This window comes from Vicia villosa, linkage group LG4 (genome assembly GCF_029867415.1).
Source record: "Vicia villosa cultivar HV-30 ecotype Madison, WI linkage group LG4, Vvil1.0, whole genome shotgun sequence".
Lineage (NCBI taxonomy): Eukaryota > Viridiplantae > Streptophyta > Magnoliopsida > Fabales > Fabaceae > Vicia > Vicia villosa.
The window spans coordinates 97922554-97936243 of NC_081183.1; the positions used below are offsets into that span (position 1 = coordinate 97922554).

The window sequence follows — 13690 nt, forward strand, 5'->3', positions numbered from 1 at the left end:
TGCGCATGCCTCTCCGCACGAGCCGGATTAGTGGCCCACCTGTGGTGGGTCGACACCGGTGCAAATAGCAAAAAAAAAAAAAAAAATGAAGTGGAGTTGAACCGATTGAAATGTGATTTAATTATGGTTACTTTAATTTATTTTTTACTTCTTTTTTTCCTTTTTTTTATCTGTTCAATTAATCTATGTTGGCAGTTTCTCAATCATAATCAAATCTCGGCTACTCTTCTTTTTTTTAAGGCAGTTTCTCAATCATAATCAAATCTCGGCTACTCTTCTTTTTTTTAAATAGGTAATGGAATTAAACGGGAGCAAAAGAGATGCTCCGACCCGATACAAGAAAGAGAACAACTACCTCTCAAAATAAAGAAGAGGTAGAGTATTCCAAAGATAAAAATTACAAAGATTAACTCTCATGGAAAGAAGCTAAAAACTTCCTTCTCAAAGATCACCGCATTACGCTTTAGCCAAATCGACCAAACCGTAGCAAGTCAAACGGTACCCACAATCATACACTTATTAAGGCAAGGAATTTTCCGGAAATTATAGAAGAAATCCCCAAACTCTTCAAAGGACAAAAGTCCGGATAAATCAAGCCACATAAACACCCTTCTCCAAATGCGAACGGAAACCTTACACAAAAAGAAAAGATGAGATAAAGATTCCTCACCGAAGCCGCATAAGGCACAGCTAGAATCAATTCCTTCCTCCAACACACCTCTTCTCACCAATTGATCTCTAGTGGCCAATCTATTTAATAAAAACCTCCAAGCAAAACAAAGAATCTTTGGAGGAACTTTGAATTTCCATAGAAAGTTTAAGGCCTTAACCTTATCACTTTCCATAGGTTGACCGGAAAGAAACTTCTTAAAAAACTCATAGCACGATTTAACGGTAAAGCTCCCACTAGAAGACTTCGCCCAAGAGAAGTTGTCCTCAGTATTATCCTTGATCAGAACAGGATTAAGAGCTGCCAACAACGACTGCAACTCAGCTGCCAGCTGCTGAATCGGAACAGATGCAGTCCCAGCACCACCGTCGACAGCAGCCAGGCCTGCTTCGGTGGCTTCCAGCGCTGCCACACGACTGAACGAGGCATTCTGAAGCAGATCCGCTGCCAACTCAGCCGCCATACTCCCTTCTCCAACTCCAAACTCCTTCAACAAACGCCCCTGCAAGATTAATAGAATCCAAAAAATTTCCAGCTAGAGAGAATAAATTAGGAAATAATTCCATGAAGGATTTTTGACCCGCCCAAGAAGCAAACCACAACGGAGTAGAGAATCCATTCCCAACATTACATTTAATAGCACTCGTAAAGTGATCGAAAAGAAGCTTCTCATAATTATCCGAGACTATTAAATCTCTCCACCAATGTGACTCTTCTAGCTGCTAGAGTGAAAAGAAAACAATAAGCTTATCAATTATTCCATCGAATTCTCATTATGGAAAGGCTTCAAGAATGTGTACGGCAAAGAGATGGACAATAGTATTTGGATTATTGGAAATGGCAGAAGAATTAACTTTTGGTTGGATAATTGGAATGGTGAAACTCTTGCTTTCAAATACAAAATTTCGAAAAAGTATCACTCTAGCCTCAATTCTAGAATTGTAGACTGCTGGTACAACATAGAATTGGTTATGTGAGAAATTCCAATTGCCTTACTCAACCAACAAAATGTCGGACTGTCATAAGATTTTGAATGAATTTTGGAATCTGTAGGCCTTAGCAGTTATCAAAGCAAGCATTGTTTTCTCTTTTTGCCAAATCTAGCAGGCCGGAAACAATTTCAAATTCGACAACAAAGTTACTCATTGGAAAAACTGCATCTCAAATATTGCTGCTAGAGCCAAAATGGTTGGAAACCTAACTTCAAAGAAGCCTAATGATTCATTGGGTAGCTTCCCAATGCTTAAAGCCTTTGACATTTGCATTCACCCTCGTAAGCAACTATCCACTATTGAAATCGTTTGGTGTCCGCCAGCTCGAGGTTGGATCAGTTGCAACATTGATGGAGTTACTTCTGGTTCTTCGTTGTTGGCTGCTTGCGGTGGTCTTTTCAGGGATGATAATGCTAACCATTTGCTTAGCTTTAATGCGTTTTTAGGTACTGGAACTCTGGTTGTTGCTGAGTTCATGGTGGCTATTATAGCTCTTGAGCAGGCCAAGAAATTAAATTGGTCTAAGTTGTGGTCTTTTCAGGGATGATAATGCTAACCATTTGCTTAGCTTTAGTGCGTTTTTAGGTACTAGAACTCTGGTTGTTGCTGAGTTCATGGTGGCTATTATAGCTCTTGAGAAGGCCAAGAAATTAAATTGGTCTAAGTTGTGGTCTTTTCAGGGATGATAATGCTAACCATTTGCTTAGCTTTAGTGCGTTTTTAGGTACTGGAACTCTGGTTGTTGCTGAGTTCATGGTGGCTATTATAGCTCTTGAGAAGGCCAAGAAATTAAATTGGTCTAAGTTGTGGTTGAAAACGGACTGTATGTTGGTTATGAAGGCTTTCGCGAATGTTCATTTAGTGTCTTGGATAATCAAATATTGTTGGCTTACGTGTTAGGCGTATACTCTTAGAATTGATTTTATGATCACGCATATCTTTAGAAAGGCCAATCAAATACCGATTGGCTTATGTGCCTTGGATAATCAAATATCGATTTTAATGACAAAAGCTTCACTTGATTTAATTTTGTTCATAAAGATATTATCTTGGATTACTTGTTAGACTACTTGTTAGATAATGCAGGTACCCCTAAACTTAGGTTTTGTTCTTAAGACGTTTTGGCTTGGTCCCCTCTTGTGTCCTTTGTATTTTTTTTTTATTATTAGTATAATTTTTTTGATTTAAAAAATATTGAGCTATTGGATCGGCTTGTTTTCACAATAAAATTAAATTATTGAAGTTAGAAATATATTCAACGCCTCTATCCACAAAAATTTAATTTTTATATGGAGGAACACATTTTCACTATAATATAGTAATTAAATTATTTTGATATAGAAAATGTGGTCCAACGCCTCTATCCACATGAAACGTCGATCTGATCAATCCAATTTTTATTACATTTCTAAAAGTATGTCGTTAATTGATTTTGATTCATAACTCTTTTAACTTGCTTTGTTATGATTTATTTGCTTTTTTATATTTAGTGAAAATAATAAAAATATTTTGGATATAGGTTGTTGGAGGGTTTAATTTTATTTATTACACCAAAAACTCCATAATGTGGAGGAACTCAAAAATTATATTGATAGATAGTTTTGAAGGGTCTACATAAATTTTTTAAATATTTTTTAAGTTATCATAATATTTAAAAATTAAAAATATATTAATAATATGATTATTTTATCATTTTAAACAAAATCATTTTTTTAATAAATATCATATAACTTTCTATCTTTTTTTTTAATTTTCGTTTTCGGAAATCTTTCCCCTCACCTCCCCTCAAACTCGCAAACAAAGTCAGCCTTAAAATATGTAAAGATATATATATATATATATATATATATATATATATATATATATATATATATATATATATATATATATATATATATATATATATATATATATATATATATATGATTTAATCAAGATTCAAACGTAGCATGCTATATTAATGACTTCCGCTCAAAATTATTTTTTAACATAAAAGAAAAACTAGCCATTTCATTTCACTGTATCATATTTTACTTGTATCACACTTTACTTTATTAACCTTGAATGCATGGCTGTACTATTCTCAAAGTAGTCCAATGTATAAGAACACTACAGTATAACAATCTTATTAGATGTCAAATGAAGTATTACATAGTTTAGAACCAGACAGTATGATAATCTTATTAGATGTCAAATGAAGCATTACATAGTTTAGAACCTTATTATATCTTATACAACCATGTCTTGTGTTGTCAAAAACAAAACGGAAAAACCCATGTCTTGCATTAACCGAGAATTTACTCCAGTTTTATCTGCCAAAGTCATGGTCGCCACCAATTTCTTTGACTTGTTTATTAGCCAGGTTCCCGTTTCTTCTTTCGCACACTTACATTGAAAGAGCTGATCTACAAATCCCCTCTAAAACACACAACTCAAATCTACAATTGATTAAATACATTTCATTTCACAACATAGATCATTTGTATTGAATACATTCCACCCTTAACCTGTTTTCTGCACGAAAGCGTTTATGTCAAAAGCATCACCAGCGGTAGTCTTTGTAATGACACCCTGCTCAGAGAACATAAAATGGTCATTGTTCAGAGAGCAAAGTGATAATGAAACCAATAAAAAACATGCAAGAGAGAGAGGTAAGACATACCTTCTCAGTGATGATCCCAGAAATTAGATGAGCAGGTGTGACATCAAATGCCGGATTCCACACTGATATTCCTGAGGCAGCAACTTGCTCTCCGAGTCCTCCGCGTGAATTTAACAACTCCTTGGGAGATCTCTCCTCAATGACAATTTGTTGCCCGGAAGAAAGTGATAGATCAATGGAAGTCAAGGGTGCAGCAACATAAAAAGGTACATTATGAAACTTGGCACATAAGGCAACACTATAAGTTCCGATTTTGTTCGCTGTGTCACCTGTAATGTCGTTTAAGAGAAAGTAAATCTGCTGATAGCTTTCTTGGGTTAGAAGACACACAATTTAGTTTAATTTTGTTGCAACACAAAGTACCATTAGAGGCAACACGATCTGCGCCAACAACAACAGCATCCACACGTCCTGCTTGCATTAGTGCAGCTGCAGCAGAATCTGCTATGAGAGTTGCTGGTATTTTTTCATGTACCAACTCATAGGCAGTAAGTCTGGAACCCTGCAATTGAGAATTATGATTTGTCAGAATCAACTCCCAATCATTTTAATCTGTTAGTTTCGTAGGGAAACAGTTGGTGGAGAAGTGATTCTCAACATATATGCAGGCAAAATCCTTCATTCAAGAAATGTCTCAAAACTACTTCAAATGCATGCAGGCAAAAAACCTATATTAAAGAGATGTGTTCTCAAAAACATTTCAGGTTTCAGCTAAACAATTCCATCTAACCAGCAGGAAAAAATGTTAAAAATACAAGAGCTGTAATATGCATGATGACTGCCAGCAGACAATCCCTGACTCAATGAATGAAAGAGAAGTGTTAGGAACAAACTCTTCTCCTCTATTCGTTAAAATTCAAATGGATTCCATTAAATCATGTAGGCCCATATAAATTTAGTGGACCATATGAATTTCAAACCCATAAAAGAGTGTGTGTTGAAAAAAAGTGAGTGTGCTGCTAGCTAGCATAATTCTTAACAAAATTTAGTTTGAGCAACAACAACAACAACCAAGCCTTATCTCACTAAGTGGGGTCGGTTCCATGGATCAAATTACGCCATAATGTTCTATCCAAGACCATGTTTCTATCCAATTAGTTAATGTTGAGATCTTTCTTAATAGTTTCTCTTATAGTTTTTATAGGTCTTCCTGTACCTTAAGTTGTTTGACACCTCTTGATCTGATCTACTCTCCTTACAACAGAATCTAGAGATCTTTTCTCTACATGTCCAAACCAGTTAAGCCTATTTTCCACGGTAATTCAAATAATTTTCTTACCTATTATGTTTTAAATGAACTACTAGGCAGACATCAAACATGAATAACAAGATAAAGTATGTCCATCACCATGATACAAATTGATGTATATCTGAAATTTGAGTGTTCTTGTTAAGAAATGCATTTCATGTTTTAAACTTTGAAATTAGAAGATGGAACATAAAACAAAATATAAGCATGTTATTACATTTCAGTTCTGCCTCATGCCATGCTTTAATCCAAGATAGCAAGTTGCAAAATAAACCAACTCTAACAGAACATCTTGATGAAAGGTAACTTTAAGCGTGCATCTTCTCTCAAAAGAGATCCGATAATAATTATATTTGGAAGAAATGAACTCACTTGATTGAATGGGCGTGTTTCCGTACAATAAGCCCTTTCTAAAACTCCTCCACTGTTAAGTGCACGGATAACACCAAGAGCAGTACCATATCCAGCTGTGGCTAAACTGAGTAACAAATGAAACACACAATTGCCTGTGAGAACCTTCCATGCATAGACACATTCTCTCTTTGTCAAACAAATGAAAAATCAAAAGATATTTATGTTTATACTTATTATTTTATTATTATAAGTGATGGAACTGTAGCAGATACCTTCCAGTGTTGCAATGGGTCAAAACAGAAAGCTTTTGTTTCTCTGTATGGTTTTGAATAAATTTAGCTCCATAAGTCCCAATTGCTTTGTTCGACGCAACATCGTCCTCAAGCATTATTTCAGAAGCTTCTACATAAGCCTGAAAAATAATTCAATAGAATAAGTTTCGAATGGCCAAATCCAAAGTAAGAGTAAAAAGGTACAAACTATAACTTCCTTTTTTTTATGAAAGAATTCATCATTATAAAATCTTAGAAGTACCTGAAAAACACCCTTAGCCTCTGAAGTTGTAGCAGCAGCCTTCAATGTGATTTCTTTGAGCTTTGTCGCAGCATCCGATAAGTTAACCGCGGTTGGCCGACTGAAGCAAGAAGGAAGGAAATGAAACAAAAAGTCATGCTTCGAAACTTCTTGACAACAACCTCAACTGCTAAGGAGACACTACAACATGCTAAATGCTATTTATTTATCAAGAATGGCATGACTAAGATCATTCACAACAAGTAGATTGTTGTCTTGGAAACACGGTTAATCGAGAACATACCTCGAGACAAGATAGTCCAACTTCTTCTGCAGGAAGTATACAGCGTCATCAGTAGATCCATTGAAATCATCCAAATAGGATACCTCCACAGCAAGAGAAAGAGCCGCGGCAATAGCAATAGCAGGTGCTCCTCGGACCACCATATCTCGTATAGCATTCCTAAGAAAGTCGTAAGATATAATAGATGTTGGGATACACATATTGAAAATGTAAAACAGATAATAATTCAGATTCAATAAATGTTCTTTTCTTTCCATGTCCATTGTTACTTCGGCGACCGGGATTTGAAATTGCAAACTACATCACATAATGCAGTGTAATGCAGCCATAAACTATCTGGTTGCAATGGCGGACAAATGTGCATCATGATTAAATGCTTAAAATTTACAATTGCAATTTAAAACCTTGATAGAAATATAATAACAAATTACGATTAACCATTTAAGAAAATTATCATCTATAAATCATGGTTCTCAATTAAAATAAATCATGGTTCTCAATTAAAATAAATCATGGTTCTCAATTACGATTAGCTTATTAGAGCTTCCCAAATAAAATAAATCATGGTTCTCATTTATAAAAAAGTCGTTAATATTTATAGATGTTTAATTAATGGAGACTAGAAAAAATGATAAAGTAAAAACAAATGTTATCTTATACAAAAACTTAATTTATTAAGAAACTCATAGTAACTTTATGATTCTACAAAAACAACAACCCAGCCTTAACCCACTAAGTGGAGTCGGCTACATGAATCAACTTCCGTCATAATATTCTATCCAGAACCATGCTTCTACCGAGTCAAGATCCTCTCCATTTTCTTTCTCCATTTTCCCTCTCCATTACTATAGTTTTGGAGACATTTTTAGTGTATAAAAATTAAATAGGTCCATCAAATATCATATTATTACATTTATATTCCCAAAACTTTGATAATGGACAAAATGGAGAAGGAATAAATGGAGAGGATCTTGATTCGCTTCTACCCAAATTATTAATTTCGAGATCTTCCAAAATAACTTCTCTTATAGTTGTTCTAAGTCTTCCTCTACCTCAAGTTGTTTGACTTCTCTCCATCTGATGTACCTTCCTTACCGGAGAATCTACATGCCTTCTCTCTACATGCCCAAACCACCTAAATCTATTTTCTACCATCTTTTCTACTATAGGTGCTACCCCAACACTTAATGATTCTATTAATGTTTTTTTATGGTGTTTGCAGCAAATTGTATCCGGCAGCTTGACTCCCAATGAAACACAAGGCCGCGAAAAACACGAAGACAGGTTTGGCTATTATAATTTTAAATAAAGGCCGGCACTGTCCAAACCCCAACACAACAACAGATTTTTATGTTGCAAAACCACAACTCAGCCACAGCTGAGGCTGCATCCGCCTCATTAGACCCCGGTTCTCAACTCAACAGTATCAATAACCACTAAGCAACCATTAATGTAACCCCTATTTAAAACCTTTTTGGTCATAGCATATTCAGAATTCAGAACTAGTATACATGTAAATGCAACAATCAAATTATAACTCCTTGTTATAACTTTACATATCATCAATATCCAAGTTAAAGAGTTTACACAAAGCATAATTTAAAAAAATTTCAAACACCTCTGGAAAAATGTGTGTCTGTATGTGTCCGTGTCCAAAATCGTCACTGAAACCGACACTTGTGATTTTAATTTATTTATTCTTCCAAATTACTGCTGATGTCGACGTGTCAGTGTCTAAAAAAAACTAGTACTGAGAGAATTTCAACTGAAATACGTTACCAGCCATCGTTTGAATCCCGAATTTCCAAGTAAACACTTTCTAAAGGAAGCTTCCTCTGCACAATAACAACTATCATAAGCAAAAATTGAAAGAACAAAAAAAGAATAAAATTGAATGCGAGAATCTGAAGTGAAGATTTAAATGAGGACCTGATCGAGAAGCTGAAGAGAACCGCGGTCGTAGCAAATGGCAAGGAGCGTGTTGGTGTTGGTGGAATCGGATGCCATTGATAGAGAAATTGAGTATTGTTTTTAGGGTTTGGTTCAGAACTCTCGGTTTGTCAATTGGATGTCAATGTCTCCACTGAGAGTGGCGTTCGTTCTTGCTATATCATATGATGCTGCAATCATGTTTTTTTTTTTCTTTTATGGTTTGAATGCAATTTTTAATTCCTTATCCCGGGGTAGCGTGAGAATATTTTCAGAATAATATAAAATAACATAAAAATTATTTATTGTATTTATAATTTTTTAATTCTTATATTTATCAACATATAATTCAGAGGATATCTCATTACATCTCTTGATTCTCTGCGTCACTTGACGAATTTCTAATTATGCTCCATGCTTTTGTAGATGCACATTCGAAAGTAGTTTTTTAAAAAGCAATTTGATTTTTTTCGTAGGTACATCTATGAAAGCATAAAAACGTAGTGAACGTTGAGAAAATTTAAATTATTTTATTTCAGTAAATCTTCCGTAGATGTATCTACGGAACGTGTTAAAAACAAAGTGTTCCGTAAATGTACCTACAGAATATTCTCTTATATTTTAAAAACTTTCAAATAGTGTCAAACTATAGTACATCATAGTAGTGTAATGTAAAGGCAATAGTATATATAATACACAAAAAGAAAACACTGAATAAATCTTTCAAATAGTGTCAAACATAATCAAAATAAAAGTACATCAATCTAATAAAAATACATACATCAAAAGTGTGGTCAAACTGAGCCTGATGAGTCTAGTAGTTATATGATAATTGAACTCTCCCGGAGCATAGTCGACCAACACATTACCATGTGTTGTATGATGAAAATAGATTCAGTGCAGAACAACTATAAAATTTTACTTGTCTTAAATTACGTGTAGCATAAATTATTAGTAAAACTTTGTAGTTGGTCTGCACTGAATCTATTTTCATCATACAACACATTGAATGGAGGTGCCATCTGTCACCTGTGCGACTATCTGCATCCGTGCATGTCGCACGGATGCATGTTGTGCAATCCTCCTAGTTATAATGCGGTATGATTGATCGGTCATAATGTATGCGTATTACAAATAAAGCCGAATTAGATAAAATTAAATTATAAAAACAATAGGAAAAAGGAAAAACAAAAAAGGAAATAGGAAAAACAAAAAAAAACTGATTTTTCTTTCTTGCGTAGATACAGATACGGAAGCATCCAGAACTCATTACGTTTACTTGTTCCGCAGATGCATCTACGGAACGTTCTGCAACTTCCAAACCTCATCAATGGCATATGTACTGTTCAAAACAATGCAAAACTCAACAAACAATACCTAACGATTAAATTGAGTTTTGAACGAGTCGGAATGAGTTTTAAAACTTTACTTGTATCCTAACTCTATTACGGGAAATACTCGAAAATAACTCAAAAACTCGAAAACTTACCGACTAAATTGAGTTTTGAACGACTCGGAATGTGTTGATCTTTCATGTTGATGCTCACTGCCGAATTAAGAGAGAAACAATGAAGTTTGGTGGAAGTTAGATTTTTGAGGTTGAGAGAGAGTTGGAGTTTGAAAATTAAAGTGTTCGGAATGAGGGAGGAGAAGAGTCTGGCTTCACTTTAACATCTAATGCTTTTGTAGATGCACCTACAGAACAAAACAACTTTAAACAAAAAAAAGGTGTTTCCGGAGGTACATCTACGAAAGCAGGGGTATTTTAGAGAGTTCGCATGGTGCAAGAGAGAACCAAGGGGTGGGGTAAGATAAATCAATAATTTATTATGTTAAACTATTTATATTACATAAATTGAATTTGTATTGAAAATGAAGATAAAATATTTGAATTATTTGATATATTACATTAGTTTTTGCAATGTGGTAATGAAACTTGTGACTAAGACGATAGTTAATAGGCTGAAAACTTTATTGTGTGTGATCATCGATGAGGAGCAAAGTGCTTTTGAGAAAGGGAGACCGATAATAGATAATATTTTGATTGTAATGGAGTGCTTCTGATGTAGGAGGATTGCGCGTATCGAAGAAGAAATCGCACGTCAGAAATCACTTTAATATTTAAACAATTTTAGTTTTAATGTTTAAGCAATTTCTATTTTATTTGTTTTATTTAATTCTGTTTTGGATTAAAGGCCCAATAGGGTTTCTTTGTTTTATGTATTTAAAGACCTTTGGCATGGTCATAAGGTTTATCTCTTTTATAATAATAGAATCTAAAATTTTCTTTATTTCTGGTGGACTCCAGAGCTTATCTACAAATTTTGCGCTTGCAACCCTGTTTTCATTCTAGGTTTAGCGGTTACTATTCCTTTAGGGCTTCCGACTGCGTCACCTTCCATTGAATGAAGGTGGGGAAAAGGGGGGACTATGGCTTTAAAGTTGGATATTGTTTGAACAAGATTTGGTTCTACACTTTATCTCTGAGTTTTGATAATAACAACACATATATTTTATATGTAAACAATTTTATTTCTAATGTTTTCTTGAGTGTGCAAATCAGAAGCTCTGTATGATTTAGGACTATTGTCTAAAGAATCATCAGATATGTTATAGTCAGAAAGACTATTCGCTTCACTTCTGAAGAACCATCAGTAGTTTTATGGAATGCTGAATGTTAACCATAATAGGATCTCCTGTGTCAACAAGCTACTGCTTCAGAAGTCTCAAGCGTCTAAAGAAGAAATAGGTATAACACCCCATAATTTCATAATTTAATTGGAATTTAAATTAATTATTTGGAATTAATTGATTATTTGGTGAATTAAGTGGAGAAATTGTGAAAGGAAGTAATTGGGCTTTATATAGTGGTTAGTAAAAGGGAGGTGCTGATTGAATAGGTCTTACTAACTATTAATCTATTTTTCATAAAATAGAAGAATATTGTGAAAAGAGAAATAGAAAGCCAAAGGAGGAGAAGAGCAAGTACGTGAAAAGGCTGAAGAAGAGAGAAAGAGGAAGATCCAAGAATTTTGCTAAGGTAAGGGGAGATAATCCTTTTAGCTTATATTATTAGTTTAGAGATGATAGGACTGATTTTGTGTATTGTTCATGTCAGTTATATGTTTTGGGGTTTTGGGATTATTGGGTTTTGGGAAGTTTCATAACTTTTGGGTGATTTGATGAAATTGGATGATGATGATTGTGTATGATGTTAAATGAATCCTAAAACATGTTAGAATTGTGCTATAATATGTGAATTGGTACTGTTTTAATGTGATAATCGTTTTGACACGAATTGGGTTGAGTTGGATATGGAAAAGTGCTGTCAAAAAGTGATTTTTTAGGTTGCAGGTACGTGGTAACCGGTTACCTGAGGGTGGTAACCGATTACCTGACGTTACGTAGGCGAGGGTGACCTATTCGTTGTGAAATAACTGGTTACTTGAGGTGAGGTAACCGGTTACCTCTGTTGCATTTTGTGTTTTTGGGATGTCTGAGAGGAAGTAATCGGTTACTCTGTTTGAGGTAACCGGTTACCGCAGTTAAGAATATAATTTTTGGTTACTCCGTCAGGCAGTAACCAGTTACCGCTTTTGTGTTTTTGAAAAATACATTATTTTCTAAAATTCGTAACTCTCAAACCGTGTATCCGTTTTAAGTGTCGTTTTGAGCACAATGAAGATAATTAAATAATTTATGTGATAAAATGGTGAAATAGGCAGAGGCTCGATTTTATTTAAAATTTTGATTTAATTATATTGGTGAAATTATAAATTGTGTGCATGTATTGTGAATTGTAACAATGTGATAATGTGATCATGATATGATTGTGTTGTGATTGTGATGATTGTTGGAATGATGTATGATTGATTATTGAATGATGTTGGGACATGTACATACTAAATTGGTGATGATAACAGTGAGTTGTGCTAAGATGATATTGTTCATCGAATCGGTGATGATGGTAAGTATGTTATATTTTGCATGCATTCATAATCATCTTTTGGCGGCTGAATTCCGGTGATGTTTTGGATCAGTGATGACATAATTCCCACTGTGTGGAATTAGTGCTGGCAGGGCCATATCTCGGTGATGTTTAGATCAGTCAGATGGGTTAATCCTATGACAAATTGGTACCACGTGCATAGTGTCAATGCATTGCATTTATATTGTTATAACATGATTGGAAGAATTCCAATGTTATTTCACGGTGATGTGATTGATTAAATTTTGTATTGTTGGTGAATATTTCCGAGAGTCTGAATATATTGCAGTTGGGTGAATTATATGCTTATGATGTTTTGTCGTTATGAACTGATAATATAGTTTAATTGTGAAATGTCTCACCCTTACTGTTGACATTTTTCAGATTGAAGAGTAGCGACTTTGGCATGGTGAGGATAGCTTATAGGCTAGTCCGTTTAGTTGTAGCGTCGATGTCATGCTCTAATTTGTAACACTGGGGAACGCTAGTTTAGAGTTGTTTGTTAAACTCTTATTTATGTTGGTTTTGGATTATGTTTTTAATTGGTTTATGCATCAGTGAGGATTATGCTATTCCGTTTTAATTTAATTATGTTGTGTTGAACATGATTTATTGAGATTGGTATTTCGTTCCTCGTGAAGCATGACAGTCTATATGACATATCGTTTAATTTGAATTGTGACATCCTCGAATTCATGTTTACTCTGAATATTTTATTAATTGCCGTGGGGGTTTATAATGGTGTTACAATAGGTATACAAGAAGGTGTTGCTTCAGATCAGAAACAAAGTCTACATCTGTTAGCTGGAGATTTTGATCGCCATATGCATGCTTCGAAGCTTTAAGTTTTAAAAAATGGCTTTGGATGGCTATTTCTGAGAATGTTATGTGTGATGAAGATTCCTAAAATCGAAGCTGAATCGAGATAGGTGATCTTCGAGGCCTTGAGTGGTCTTCGAAATGCAAAAGTATTAAAACTTAAAGTATTTTGATGCATTCTCACGGATAACATGTTGCCACGTATCGAAT

General features: G+C 34.5%; 2 protein-coding genes across 2 annotated transcripts; both read right to left on the reverse strand.

Moving 5' to 3' along the window:
* Positions 1-491: 491 nt before the first annotated feature.
* On the reverse strand, positions 492-1133 carry LOC131597556 (uncharacterized). Its single transcript, XM_058870246.1, has one exon. The coding sequence runs from the start codon at positions 1131-1133 to the stop codon at positions 492-494; it is 642 nt and encodes a 213-aa protein (XP_058726229.1).
* Positions 1134-3761: 2628 nt separating this feature from the next.
* Positions 3762-8884, reverse strand: LOC131595003 (methylthioribose-1-phosphate isomerase-like). Its single transcript, XM_058867217.1, has 9 exons — positions 8674-8884; positions 8524-8579; positions 6745-6903; positions 6462-6561; positions 6200-6339; positions 5946-6051; positions 4688-4826; positions 4325-4593; positions 3762-4233 (listed from the first exon to the last, which is right to left on the reverse strand). Exons 1-9 carry the CDS (start codon positions 8749-8751, stop codon positions 4165-4167), a joined length of 1116 nt encoding a protein of 371 aa, XP_058723200.1. The 5' UTR covers positions 8752-8884; the 3' UTR covers positions 3762-4164.
* Between the last annotated feature and the right edge of the window lie 4806 nt (positions 8885-13690).

Coding starts and splice junctions, on each gene's coding strand:
- LOC131595003 (XM_058867217.1), bottom strand. CDS start 8,751: ATGGCATCCGATTCCACCAACACCAACACGCTCCTTGCCATTTGCTAC. Junction 6,904..8,523: donor CGGGATTCAAACGATGGCTG/GTAACGTATTTC, acceptor CGACTTTCTTAG/GAATGCTATACGAGATATGG. Junction 4,594..4,687: donor AGATCGTGTTGCCTCTAATG/GTACTTTGTGTT, acceptor ACGACATTACAG/GTGACACAGCGAACAAAATC.
- LOC131597556 (XM_058870246.1), bottom strand. CDS start 1,133: ATGGCGGCTGAGTTGGCAGCGGATCTGCTTCAGAATGCCTCGTTCAGT.